Source organism: Polyergus mexicanus, unplaced genomic scaffold (assembly GCF_030449975.1).
Source record: "Polyergus mexicanus isolate NDT 795.1 unplaced genomic scaffold, iyPolMexi1.0 SCAF_11, whole genome shotgun sequence".
Lineage (NCBI taxonomy): Eukaryota > Metazoa > Arthropoda > Insecta > Hymenoptera > Formicidae > Polyergus > Polyergus mexicanus.
Window position 1 is genome coordinate 3,398,711 of NW_027223331.1, and position 15,449 is coordinate 3,414,159.

Genomic DNA, 15,449 nt, shown 5'->3' on the forward strand with positions numbered 1-15,449 from the left:
TATTCTCAAATGCGGGGCATTTAATCTGTACTTTATTTTTACTTACTTTCAACTCGCTTAATTCTGTTTTTTTTATTTTTTTTTTCTTTTTGTATTCGTAATTATCGAAGCCATTGTGCTTTATCGATCACGTTCAGAAAACATCTTCTCTGTAATTTTTTAGAAAAGTCGATAAGAGGATCGAAATCCATTGGAACGATCATTTATTGGAAATGTAAAATTGAACGCGATATTTTCACTTCGACTATATAATGACTAGAATCTGAATGATTAGTTTACGAACTATCGTGCGATAAAATCATTGATCGCCGGCCGCGGGCCATCTTCAAACAGGTTTGTCGGTTTCCTCAAGCACCTTTTCATCGACCATCGCTTTCCAAACAGATAGCGACCGGATTTTAGCATTTTACATTGTCTTACAATCATAGTAATTCCGCGATTCCACAAAATCCTGTGTCATTAAAAACCGCCCGTCAATTATCGCCCGGGCACGAACGAGCAGCATAAATCGTCAACACGTATAATTGACACGTGTAATTAACAGCCGGTACCACGTTCTTGCATAATCAGCAATTAAATGGCGCGTAACTACCTAATACTTGCCTGTTACTGGTATAGATAGCTACATTGTAAGCTATCTATGTATTATTTAATACATATTTGAATATTTCATATTTTCTTACGATATAATTAATATTAGTTAATTAGACCAAAAAAATTTATAAATAAAAGATATTTATTCTCTCTTTCTCTTTATCAATTCGGCAAAACATTGATTTCGTTTTAATTCTACAATCGAAATGGAGGAGACATTGATTTGATTGTTGAAAGATCACGAGACATGAGTTCCGTTATATGACCGCATCTTATGATATGTCTTGCTCTGCTTTTCATTGGCCGTGTTCCAAAATTCACTGCCAGTACTGGAAATATATAATATACGTGAATTATAGATTTTCAGTACCGGAATGAATTTGATAATGAATTTTGGAACACAGCCATTGTCTCCGCTCTTTCCCCTTTTCATCCATTCCGTAATATCTATCACCTTCTATTTTTAATCCTTTGAAATACGAAAGAAATAAAGTGTGCTACAAACAGGTACAAGCTATGTTATCAATTTGTAATTTTTATAAAATCAAGCGCTAGATTCATATCACTTTTAATTATCTTATAAATTAACGTTTTAATTAACTTGCTCTTTTCACCATTTACACGTTGGCCGTATCACTTACCAGCGCAATTTACCGTTAGCATGTAAGCACGTGCTATTGCATTAAATTTCCTTGCGAGGTGTAACCACGGGACGTTAACATTACAATGTAAAACACATTTACATTTAAGTACATTAATAACGATATTTGCGAATGACATGCTTTGTTATGACAATGTCTGCCCTATTCCTATGGCTGACAATGCTTTAATGCCCTTTTCAGGGCTATCATTAAAACAGTCCTTTTCAGGACTATCGAACGATTTCACGACGAGAAGCCGAAGCAAGAAGACACCTCGCTTTATCAACATTATCAATATTATTACTTTGGTGTATTAAAAGCATTCCGTCTCACTATCTCAACGTTCACTTTTTACCAACGAGACGATCAGTGTGAATTCGTATGAGACTTTGATGACCGAGCAGTTGAGCAAACAACTTATCGAGCAAGAGCTTCACCTGGACAGCTTTAATTCGTTCGAGGTCGACGATGACGCTCCGATTGACAATCCGTACGAGGCCTTGATGACCGCCAAGCAATTGAACAAACAACTTGTCGAGCAAGAGCTTCACCTGGACAGCTTTAATTCGCTCGAGGTCGTCAATGACGCTCCGATTGACAATCCGTATGAGGCTTTGATGGCCAAATAATTGAGCAAACTCGTCGAACAAGAGTTTCACCTAGACAGCTTTAATTTGCTCGAGATCGACGATGACGCTCCGATTGACAATCCGTACGAGGCCTTGATGACCGCCAAGCGATTGAACAAACAACTCGTCGAGCAAGAGCTTCACCTGGACAGTTTTGATTTGTTCGAAGTCGATGATGACGCTCCGATTGACGAATCACCAGTGACCATCGACGACCTTGGAAAATCAAATGAGGAATCTGAAATCTCCGATTTGGACAATGACGATTCGAACGATTTCGATTATGATCCCGCCCATGAATTTTCCTCGATGAAACTTTGTATTTACAATTATGAAGTTCCATTGGAGATGTGAGAAAAGGTCTTCCGGTATTACATGAAGCAAGAAGATCTCAAATTTGTTGGCTTGTCTGATGAATTCTTCGCCAATTGCAAGAATGTCAGGTAGGAGGTCGTTCATAGGCAGTTCCAAAGATTCATGGACGGCTAATGGCATCAGTTTCAAACGCTGGTGGAAACGAAAGCATCGACACCATCGGCAAAATCAATAAGAAGATGATGAAGATGTTCGAAGAAAAGCGCAAGCGGCACGGCCATGTCACCGACAGAACGATTCGGCAGTGTGCACTCCAGTGAAGAAGACTAAGTTCCCGAACACCAAGTTTAAAACTTGCTCGCCTGGCTGTATCATTTTAAGAAACAAAAACGAATTGTTTCTCGGACCATTATTCACAAGATGGACCATGATTTCTGGAAGAATCAGGTCAAACTGGAGGAGAAACGAGCCTAATTCATCGAGCTCGTGAAAAAGATCATTCATGACAAAAACTACATGTCTGAAGAGATCTTAAATTGTGACTAGTTCCGCTTTGACAAGGAGCTGCACAATCACAGAAAGCATGCGTTTAAAGGCGAACAGCAAATCGTTGTTGTCGTTGGTTCCAAGGTCGCCACCATTTTTATATGATCATGCCCACTGTCAACATGACAGACATGATCTAGCCTTCTACTTGAAGAGTCAGGAACCAAATGGACAATGGTCAAGGATCAAGCTGCTCCAGTTCCCATCGAACATCTTGATCCGATCTTTTTGGGAACTACTGCAATGATGACCGACGATGATTTGACGGTGTTTAATAAAATATACTTTATTTCTTCTTGAAGAGGTGTTTAATAAAATATACTTTATATCTTTACGCCGTACGCTGGAGCATACATTGCGTACTGCCTAATAACAGCACCGCCGCGGGGAGATAAATGACCCCTAACTGTAGACAGAAAATTGTTTATACCCGTACCACTTTCTATTTTATTTATACCACAAAACTACAGCATTAAAAAAATTTTTTAAATCTATTGTAAAAAATAATTTAGTAATTTTTTTAACTTAGCATTAAACGGCCAACGAGATTCAACATAGAATCATTTGTACCTGTTTGTATCACTTTTAATTTTGTTTGTACCTTAAAGAGTACAGAATTACATCATTTTTAATTATTAACTTCTTATAAAGAATAAATTTCAATTTTTAAGAATAAGATATCGTAAAACGGCCAATGGGATACAACAAAGAATTATTTATACCCGTTTGTATCACTTTTAATTTTATTAGTAATTCAAAGGATACAGAATTATAGCATTTTTTCTTTTTATTATAATTATTTAATCTTTATAAAATTTGGCCGTTTTAAAGATATCGCAAAACGTTCAATAAGATTCAATAGAAAATCATTTATACCGTTTTTGATTTGTTTGGTATCATAAGATACAGAATTATTGCGACCATACCTGTACGGTTACGAGGGACGGAAGACTTCCGATCCCTTCGAGCGAAATAAGTCGACATCATTGTTAAATGCACGCGAATCCATTCACTTGCGTGGCGTAAGAAGTTCATTCAGAGCTGGTTTGTACGTTGCCGGCCGCCCACGTTTCATATGCATATTTATATGCATAGATCAACGCACATGCGCGATGTATCTCCTCTGCGGGATATATTTACATACTAAATTCGCTATTGACGATACCGCAGAATGGAGAGAGGGAATATATTTGCTCTCTTCTATAATGTCGCCCCTACACGAAATCGCGCCGCTCGTTTGAATGTTAATGTAATAGAACCGATATTGAATCATGCTGCGCAAATATGAGCTCGGCATTTCTTAGAATCGCGTATTTGTAATGCGTTTCGGTGTGATCAACAGAGTTAAGATTGTTAGACATGCAACGAAGTAAGCGAGGCAGACACCCGACATTTAAAATCCCAACGAGGCTTGCCGGCAAAATTGAGCAGCAGCCACAACGAAACACCACGCCCATGTCTAGAAATTTTTGATCGATATCGCGCGGGCAGCTATTATCCACGATGATAATTAGTCTCGCAATGCTAATTGTGCAAACGACATCGTCGGGCGCGATTTGCGAGATTCTTGTTCGGAATGCATCACGTTCTACGGTGAAAAGCACTTTAACAGGTGTATATCGACCGCGGATAACAATAGAGATAGACGAGATGAAAAAAAACAAAATCGAATAAAGGATTGCAGGAAAATATTTATTGTTCGAAAAAGGCACCATGATTTTATTACTGTGCAATTAATTAATTCAATAAACACACCGTGGAGCGCGATACTCCTATGCGATATATCCAACTTGTTATTATACGATTATGTCGTTAGGATTACGGAGTATTTAAGCGTGCAATTAGCAGAACTCATGTCGATAACATTGCGCGGTCTCCAGAACGAATGTAGTTATAAACATATATTAGGTTGAACGGAAAATTCGTTCCATTTTTTGCTAATAGATGAAAACCGAAAAAACGGCACGAACTTTCCATTCAATCCAACAGTTTTAGTTATAAACATATTACTGCTAAAACATCGTTGAAAATAGTTCATAATTATTGTGCGAGAGAAAGAGAGCTAAGAAATAATTCCAATAATTAAAGATATTGGTCTAACGAGGCGAGACTATATAGAGTAAAGATAAAACTTGAGTCATAAAAGTCCAAACGGTTTATGAAATTTTTTTTTCTCTTATTCATCTAGACAATTTATTTGAGGTAGATGATAAAGACATAAACATAAAAGTAAAATCATAGAGCGTTAAATCATGCGGTCAACGTTCGTATTAAGTTAAATCCTTCCAGGTGTGAAGTTAAAAGAATCTTTCTTTTTTTATGCAGTTGCATTTTTGATCGCAACTTAATTGCAACTTAATTGCAACGGGCAATTATTAATCACTCAAGGAGATTCTAGTCATTATGCCGAAAATATTTAACGAACTTTTAATATCATACAGTAAAACAAACATTTAATCTAAAATACTACTATAATTTTTAAATCTCTCTTATTTAAATATTTGAATATAAATGTGTTTGATGAATCTTTTCAACACTTTTAATTTGTCATAAATAGAGATAACTTATAGCTTCCCTTGTAAATATGAGTATGCGTTTGAGTGCTGTTAAATATTTATTAGCAATCTAAATAATGTCAAATTTTTAAATGTTTAGATACTAATGACATGACTAATGATCGAATAATATTAAACGCATGGGCACACGCAGAAAGAAACGCACCACCACAATGAAATCTCGAGGAAGGAAATGGAATGTCTTGATCGATAGATCATTGGCCAGTTAAAAACAAGTTCAACAGTACGCGTCGAATCTAGAATCTAAAACGAACAGAGGAAACAAATCGATTTTTTGCGAATGTGGGCGGATGTATTATGATGTCCGTGAACTCGAATTTATCACCTCGTGGCGGGAAAGGGCGAAATCGAATTGTAGATTGTGAGGAATTTTCGGGGCGATTATTTATGATTAATGCTAATGGTCGCAATGCTTTTTCTAATAGTACGCTCTGACTTAATGTTACGATTACGACATGTATGTAATCCTGAAATCTTTGTTTTTGCTTGCAGCAAGTCCGGTTATTTCTAATCTGCTTTGAACGAAGTTGATGGTATATGTTTGTTTATTTCTAATCTACTATGGCCAATGATATTGGATTAAAGGTACTTTTCATCACATTGGTTTAAGAGCATTTCTCATCATACACAGATAGAATAGAATTTGATTTTCATTCTTCTTTGATAAAAGAAAATCTCGTGCGAGAATTTCTCATTAATGTCAAAATGGCAAGCACATCATGAGATAATTATAAATCAGATCAGTCGGCATATCCCGCTTATTTCAGACTCAATCGAGCGTCTTTATTGGTCGCCGTGAAATCCCGCGGATCGGATAAGATTTCCTCCTATCTCGGGACAGGTTCTGCTTGTGACAAGCCGGGCTAATTTATCGCGGCAATATAATTATCTTGATACCTACCGGTTGTGGTGAGGTTGGTCGACCAACCGAGGATCATCGTTTCGACTTTCGCTCCTCCCAGACGTCGGGAACAATGCGTGACACGTCATTCGCTCATAAATCGCTTACCGGGTATCCCGATGATTATTTATCGATGAACGACCGACAAAACGAGGAAACCAATTTCGATTGATTCAAATCTCGAATTTAAACATTTTGATAGAAACATTTTGATTGAATATTAGTTATTTTAATTTTATTTACAGAACGTGAAAATTGATAGGACATTTTTTTTAAGAAGTTGTGTTTGGATTATTAATTTATTTGACATGTTTTCTATTTATTAGATATATTTTGGTATCCGTAACCATATCCGTATATTTTTAGAAAGCTCACTTTAAAATGAGAATAATCTCTGCTTCGATTACTATCATTGCTATTTCTAATACACCTATTTTATAATCATCTATGTGAAATTATCGATCAATTTCGGCTTTCGCAAAGAATATGGCTTTATTCGAGTGTATCATACGACACCCTATATTATCACGTATTATTCCTTCGTGATTTCCCACGTTATAATTAAAGAATCGGTAGGTTAATTAACGACTAATTAGATATTTAAAAAAGTGAATGTTTGCACATCAGAATATCATCGTTTTCTCGATTGCTGTGATAGTCTTGATAGAGGAATCGGAAATAAATTCGAAATCTCGATCGGTTACATTGTTACATTGACGCATGATTTCTTTTTTACGTAATCGCTCTTTTATATGGAATTATATTGCGATATAAAAACGCCCACCGACGTGATCGTAGTTGCCAGCCGTAATTGACTTTGTATTGAGATTTATCCGGTTCTCTACCGGCGATTTCTCAGCTGGTCGATTTCCAGTCACGACTCTCATTACACTTGCGAACATAATCATTGCCATATATATTATCCTCAATGATTGAAGCAGATTTTTTACGTAAAAAATTCAAAGATGTAATCAAAATTTTTTATTAGTCTTAACTTATATATATAAATAAAAGGGGATAACTGTGATATTTCAAAATGTATATAACAATTTCTATTTAAATAGTTAAAAATAATTATTTTTTGATAACTATGAATGATAACCATTGTTTAATCTTTTTTCTACGCGCGCTTTTATTATTTCGTGTACTTCAATCTTCTATATTCAGGATGATTGACTTATAACTTTCAAAATAATTATTTGCTACATTTTTAATCATTCTTTATTTTGGTGCAGAAACTTGCTATAACTTTTTCTTATTTAAATTCCATAAAACTCACCTTTGGCCGTTTCTCTAGCGCAGGACAACCTGCTATGCAAACACACTCCCACTTGTGCACGGTGCTGTAACGATTCCTTCATAATTTTACACGTCGTTAAACTGCTGTGGAGCGTTATAAGAAATTTCGTAAGAATTGAGAAAAGCGCAAAGTTCGTCATTATAAAATGTTAATATGCATGGGCGAAAAAAACGATAGTGAAATTGCTTTTTCGATCGTGAGTTCAAAATTATTATCGAGTAATACGAGTGCAAAGCCGGAATTAACGATACCACGCAGTATATTATAATTGCAATGCGGATGATCAAGCATCATTGATAATGCGACCGCGAAAGAATTTTTTTCCTTCACTTTCCTAACTTTCAATTATCCGACATGCATTTAAAAACGCATTATAAGTATGCTCCGGCTTTCCGTTATTAATTTCGTGTCTTGCATAATTCGCGCACTTTCGTTTCTCGTGCATTTCGCACGAGTTCTCCGGGTAACCAATCGGATCGAAGTGGCAACAAATTAATAAATTGTAAATTTCTTCGCGTTTATTAGAATTACGCAAGTTGCATTGTTACGGTAAACGATTGTTCGCAATCGAAATGATTCCACTATTCTCTATCCGATCTGTCAACAATAAACCAATTTGGTTTACACATCTTGTGAATGCGTCTACGATTAAGAAAGCTAAATTTGGAAACGTAAAAAAATGAACTAAAATTAATTAAGAAATCTTTCCTAGTTTTTTCCGTAAACAAATATAAAATCTGATAAATCCACCATCTATGATTGGCTTTGCTCTTTAATTCTCTGACGTGACATTGTGTTCTTTATGCATTTTTATGCTTCACGTACAAAGTTAGTTTTATTTTTTAATAAACATTTTCTATGTCTTTTTTTTCTTATGATATATAATCTTGTGTGGAAAATACAAAAGTCATAATTGACCATGAGTGTAAATATTCGATTTTACATATCTGTCATCCTCTCAATCTTATTACCCTTTCAAATATCGGATCAGGAAGCGACTTTGTTTAAACAAACTCGCGGTTAAATAATGGTCCATTCACGATCAAAGATTGCCGTAAGTAAAATCTCGTTTTGAAAACATATTAAATGATTCACAATATCTGGATAGTTGTTTTAATAATTCAGATATTTGGACCAATAAAAGTATCATTGAATGAACTATGCATGTTTATTGGCAGCCCGTGACGTAGAGTTTAATTGAAGCAACAGCATTTTTTTTCTGTGTAAAAAATAAATTGAATTAATATATGCGCATATTGTATAAAATCGATATATGTAAAATATTTTCCGTTTGCGCGCAAATAAAATCCAAAAATCAGAGAGAGCTCGACGAAATTGTAAAGGGACAAAAGTCGGCGATCGTTTTAAGATTTATTTATTTAACGCAAAGTTAGACGCTACAACTTTGGTACAAAAACATAAAATAGTGGCGTTAAGAGGAAACGATACACTGCGAGCGGGTCCTCGAGTTTCTCCGCAAACACGGAGAATGATGTTGCGCGCGTTTTCTTCTTTGCTTTTTTTTTAATTATTAGACAATACACCGCGATCCCGCTTCTGTTTCACGGGTGCAGGAATAAAAAAAAAAGGAACGCAAAGGAAACGCTTCGAGTCTGACAGGCGACGATGAGAAGGATACGAGCTCGAAGAACCGCGTTCGCCGTCGTATAAAAAGAACAGCCAAATGCTTTCAACGCATATATCAATCAAGCATATACAAGCGAGCGACACGCTTCGCGGCGTCTCTCAAAAAGTAACATCGAATCCTGCAAAGAATTACCACACAATATACGCGTCGATCACGCGACGAGCGAACGATGGGCTCGAGGGTGCTTGGCAAGAAGAGCACACATAAGTGGCAAATGTATTAATTTTACAATATACGATGCTAATAAATGTGTGAAAAAATATAAAGCAATCATACGAGCGAGAAGTGAATAAAATGATATGTGGACGTAAATTCTCAGTCTTTAAGTTGTATTACTCGTTATCAATGTTTTCAGTTGAGAAAACAATCAATGTTTAATGTCGAAACTCAATTTATTATTACTGATCATCACTTTCATTTATAGCACTTTTTGGCAAGCACCCTGGACCGCTTAACATAACATTATTACCTGTGCGACGTCGCGGACGTCCACTTCGCTTATAAGACAAAACGATGAGCCGCAACCAAAATAACGCGCGGACGTGATCACATCATTATATACGAATGCATTAATATCATTATCATCATCGGCCTGTGCCGATTTATTAGCTCTGATTAAATTCGGAAGCGATTCAAAGCGACAAAGTTTTTCGCGAGGACGAGTTAAGTGAGATAGAACGTGATACTATATAAGTCGTAAAAGGTGACTTGGGACGATACAGCTATGTTAATTACGGTAAGAGCGCGATCATAACATATACACGAGACACGAGGCTTTTGCGCAGCCTTTTAAAATCACATCGATGAGTAAAAATGCGTCGGCGTGTCGAGCCGCAGCCAGTTTAAGAGAGGCAGCAGAGGGTAGGAATTCCTCTGCGAAAGCAGAGGCGACTCACGAGGACGAAGCATCCCTTCAAGTTCTATTCGATCGCAAAAATTCTTCGGGCATGATTTTAATCTTTTATAACATACTTTTAATCTCATTTATGTAAATAAGAAATGAGATGATAATAATAATTATAACTTACAAATTGAATTAACATTAAGATGCATCGAGAGTACCAGAATATTAATATCTTTTGTATCTCTCCAATTAATAATTAAATAAATCTAATAAATTGGATAATAATTTAGTTAATGCTAAAATAATAGCGAAAACATAACGGCCCGAATTAAATATAGTAAAAAAGTTTTAACTCTTGCATAACAGATATCTCTAAAGGGTGCTCCTTCGCCTAGTCGCCCAACTGGGTGTCGGCTCGTGCATCGTCTTGGCGAACAAATGCGACACCTAGAAATAGCTACTTACAACGTATGTATAATATATAGTTAGCATATATATATATATATATATATATATATAATATATATTTATATTTGTATGTATAGATATATCTAGAAATAGTATCGTGATAAAAACGAACTATGAGATGCGACGTCGCGATCGCGGCGTCGCGGGATGTCGGGATGTACAACCTGAAGATACAAGGAAAGCATTCGTTCCGTTTGTTCGTCGAAGATCCAGCGAAAATCAGCCACCTGATTGTGGTCCCTTCGATTCGCGTTTAAGGAAACGATCCGTCCCGACTTCTCACCTCGTCGCAAAAAACGACGCCTTCTCGCGACCATCCGTCCGGCTTACGAGCTATCTACGTTAAATCAGCTTTTATATTACTCGAATCGCTTATATCTGTTAACGATCATCGTCGCGATATCAGAATGAATTTTAACGGTACGTCGTAATCGATCGAAGAAGATTAGCACGGGGGGGATTAATTAGATGTTTACAGCAGACTAAATATTTATCTCATATATAGGACGACAGCAAGTGTTGTGTGGCGTGTATTGCGTGCACACGCACCAGCGCGTATATGTGAGGATAATGTTGTTAATGTATAATATTTTTAATTTATATGTGGCTGGCCTGCTGTGTATCGAAGCGTTCCCTCGATGGCTTGCCGCGTTGTTCTTCCTACGGACAGTCGATCGGCGTTTTGTATAATCTTATCCTTCGAGCGAGCGATAGGAATATCTCGTATCGATCGTCTAAATAAATCGCTAATAAAAAGAACGACGGCGACAATGACGAAAGACGAGAAGCGACGACGTACCCTATAAACTTTGCTCTCCGCGACGTCGAGACTCAAGATTGCCGATTGTCAAAGGGGACAGAGGGGGCAAAGAGGAAAAGGGGACACAACCTTCGTTACGAAATTATAAATCGTACAGTATATATATATATAGTATATGTACGTATGTATGTTTATATATCTCGTACGCCCGCAGGGAGCGGCAGTGTGGCACAACCATGACTCAAAAAGCGACCAACTAATCTCGCGCGCGCGTGTGTGTGTGTGTGTGCGTGCGCGCGCGCGTGTGTGTGTGTATCATATATACCTTTTTCTCCTCATTATATGCAACTCCTGTGACGACTGTAGTCTAGAATTATACCCCGGATATATATCAGAAGACCCCCGTTAAATCCACCGTCGCCGAGAGCACTATCATCTGGGCCGTGTCTCTGCCGCGGTTGGGCGTCCGCGAACACGCGACTTCCCGGTTGTGTGCTCACTTTCCTACGGGACTGCCTCACAGCGACAGCTGCGAGCCTCGAACCCCTCATACACGTTCGACGACAGTGCGGAGAAAAATTCAAAGTCTCTTTCTTAATCGAAATATTTCATACAAAATAATTAATCCATAAGTTTATATCACATCGAGTATCTTTAAGTCACATCTCACGTTGAGTTACGGATGCGTATCATCGAGGAAGATTCGTGTTTAAACTCAAATTTTGCCTTTTATCTTTATCAAGCGGTGTAAAAAGATTTCAGTCGACATAATTGAACGTGTACAAAGAGTTTCAGGACTCGCAAGACTTGCGAACGAAATATGACTGACCTTATGAATCATTGTGCCTCCTTCGCGAAAAGGCAGTAGATACAGACAGTCTTGAGTCTGGCCTTCCTAGATGTGCGTAATCGATTGAACGGTTCGAAAAATCGTATCAAAAACAAGGCAGTTTCAAAGTTGGCCTTCCCCATAATTAATTGTAAACGAATGTACTCGAGGAAGTACAAGGAAAAACTGGAAGGCCGAAGCGTTTGTGATAGAAAAAAGAGGATCGCGTCGCAATTTGGTCGAAAGGACGAAGGAGGCAATCTGATTCCGCAAGGCGGACCGCAGATTTTTGTCGGTAGTCACGATCTCGAGATGATATCAACATGCGTACATCTTACACAGTAATCGAATCTATCTACTCGCGACGACGTCTAATTTCTATCGTAAATCGTTGCAAATTGGACCGACGACAGCACCGGGGGAAGAATTAGCGTACGCTTCATTTCCGTGTCTCTCGGCTGCTTTCCTCGCGGCCGCCGGCTATCGAGAGAGGCGGAAGATCACGGAAGATGATGATTTACAGGTTACACTGCCACAGTATCGTAGGGTGTGAGGAGTCCCCCGTGACCGCCGTGGGGGCTGCCGGTTTGCCGGCCGGGAGCTTCGTTTCTGCAACAGGAATTTGCATTTTTGACATCCGACCACGCCGATTCTTTCCACGCAACTTTAACATTCTCGCGTGCAGATATCTTTTTCCTAATTTTGATACGCTTATTTTTAACATTTAATAAACAAAAGCATTTGTTTTGATTACTAGCAACTTTTATTTTGCGAATAGAGAATCTGTTTAATATAGCAATAGCAGAAATTAATATATAAGAAATCTGCATGCGAATTGATACGACGAAAACATGCGTTATAACAATAGCAAGAGCAGCGATGATAGCAACGATATTAATTATAATTATGCCATGAAAAAATAAAATTTTCAAATAACGATCGTAGAAAGATGCATATCAATCGTTAGTAGCGTTATCAGCTGGTAAAGCGGATTTAGTAGCGGTGATAATAACAAAAAAAAAGTTATTGTATATTAATAACTGCAGTGGAAATATGATTAGCATTCGGAATTTACGTATATCTACCGTATTTTACTTTCGAATTAATTACATTAGCTACACGTTACACATAGCACTATTTAAAGCTACATGCAAACATATGTTTTATTAGTAAGCGTTCTCGATTGGAGACATGTCCGTAAGCAACGCTTTGAAGGGTCGTCTACTCTGCTCGCCGCAAAACAAATCAGATAGCCGAATTTCGATGGGATGATGAAAAACAGCGGAAAATGGTATGAACGCATCTCAAAAAAGCTCTTCACATATCTTTAACGTTTGTACACCCTGATTTGATTATGTTTAACGAACTTACGGTTTCCTGCGTAATTAGTCATGAAACAAGAAAAGATCAGATGAATGTTAAATGATTAAATAATGAAATATTCGAGGGTCTCTTCGAAAGTCGCTAAGTGAACCACCGCGCACTCGATATCATCGTTACCGATAATTGAATCACGTGCGAATAAACTCGAGTATCCGAATAAAGGTAAACGTCAAGGATTAAAAGGATCGATCGGGCGTAATCCTATAAAAGAAAGAACGCATAGAGATTAATCGGATAGCGGTCGAAGCCGCAACGAGCGACAGTGAAACGGCGTTCAATTCGAAAAACATATCGTTCGCGTCGTATTTTTTCGCAATAATATCGTTAATACACTGCTCTCGTGTGAAAATTGAATCGCTCGAGATACAGCGACAGGAACGGTGTAATCGTCATTAAACTGTTCACACCGTTAACTAAGCTCACTCGCGCTCTACTGACCTCTCTATGAGTTTACGCATCTCCTCGGTGGTCATGCCGTCCTTGCCGCGAGCATTCACTGAAATAGAAAAACACACGGCACGATTGACACAACGATTAAACTACTACGACAACACGTAGCATGCAATTCGTGGAAGCTATATAAATGATTAGAATAAAAAAAAAAATAGAGAAAAACACATATAGTCCACGCGGCGAGTCTTCTCCATTCACGACTCGCTCGCCATGCGATACGATCCGCATAATGCGAGCCGTCGTACGCCTAATAATGCCTAGTGCATATGAAAACGAGCATCAGTAGGAGGTAGGGCTGAATCGGAGCGAGATCGTTTCTCAAAAGAGAGCATGTCGCCGGATTAAATAAGATCCGAATAGGAAAGACGAATCTTCTCGATTTTCCCATCGGATCGGATCGAGTCCCAGCTTCATAATCTCTCTCGTTCCTCTCGTTCTCCGATCTATCCCACGAATCTTTCTACTGACCGCCGTAGTTGCGGTTGACAAGCTGGTCACGATCGCATTCAGCCTCGCTGATCTCATTGCTCTCTTTGCTGTCGTTGAAACTGGAATTGTTCTGATCCTGGTGGTTTCTCGGCGGTGGTGGGGGCGGTTCCGGTGAACCGGAAATGGGAATATTGCGAGCCGAGCCTACGCTACGACGTCCGACCGATCCGCGGGATCCGTAATGATCGTAAGGTGCGCCGTATTGTCCGTATTGCGATCCGTACTGGTCTTCCTCGGGAGCGCAATTAGCCGGATCGTCATATTCGGGCGAGAAAACGTTGTGAGTACCGCTGCCGCCTCCTTGAGATGGTACTCGCGAATAACGGCCATTTTGACGTGGCTGTGAAGAAAATTAGCCACGATTTTACCAATAATTGCTGATAGAAAGAATATAATTTATAAAGTAAAAATTGTGTTTAAAAAATATATAAAACAGTCAGAAACTTATTTATATTGTTTAATTATGCATATGAAAAATATATAAAGTACCATAGATTGAGATCCAGAACGGCTGTGGGCAGAAGCGTTAGTCGGATGTCCTACAGGTGGTCCCATGGTGCCAGAATGACCGTTTCCTGGATGGGGGAAAGTCTGGAACTGCATAGCCTTGCTCGGATCCATTTCCTCGCGGAATCCCAAAAGATGGAACGTAGCGTACGGGCAGATCTCATCCTCCATACCTGTAAATAGGTAATCAACCAGGGTAGACTCTGCCGCTATGGGCGGAAAATCTACGAAACATTTGTGATTTGTGATAAAGATTGCTTGAAAGATTGCTTCTCGTGTGTAAAGTCCATTATGACAATTTTCTTGAGTTTAAGTTGATTGGAAATAGAATCGAAAAAAATTGTAAGCAATCTTTTCCTCTATTGATTTTACATGCTACTTCTATTCAGATTTAAACGAGCAAAAAAATGTTTTTTACTCACTTTTACGTTTCTTCTTTCCTCGATTCTCATTCTACGTTAAATTATTCAATTTTCAATAACTCCTCATGTGTATTAAAAATATATTTCAATAAATTTATTTCAGATTGACGCCCAGTCGTCTTATCAATTAATTACGTAATTTCT

At 38.1% G+C, this 15,449-nt stretch overlaps 1 protein-coding gene across 9 annotated transcripts in view; it reads right to left on the minus strand.

The window, feature by feature from the left end:
- Nucleotides 1-8,860: 8,860 nt before the first annotated feature.
- Dscam1 (Down syndrome cell adhesion molecule 1) overlaps nt 8,861-15,449 on the minus strand; it is a 68,086-nt gene continuing 61,497 nt past the window's right edge. For all 9 annotated transcript variants that reach the window (XM_070303970.1, XM_070303971.1, XM_070303973.1 and 6 more), the window contains 4 exons: nt 14,866-15,056; nt 14,356-14,716; nt 13,873-13,930; nt 8,861-12,660 (listed from right to left, as the gene is read on the minus strand). In XM_070303970.1, the coding sequence (XP_070160071.1) occupies nt 12,576-12,660; nt 13,873-13,930; nt 14,356-14,716; nt 14,866-15,056 (695 nt within the window). In that variant the 3' untranslated portion in view covers nt 8,861-12,575. The remainder of the gene's footprint in view (nt 12,661-13,872; nt 13,931-14,355; nt 14,717-14,865; nt 15,057-15,449) is intronic.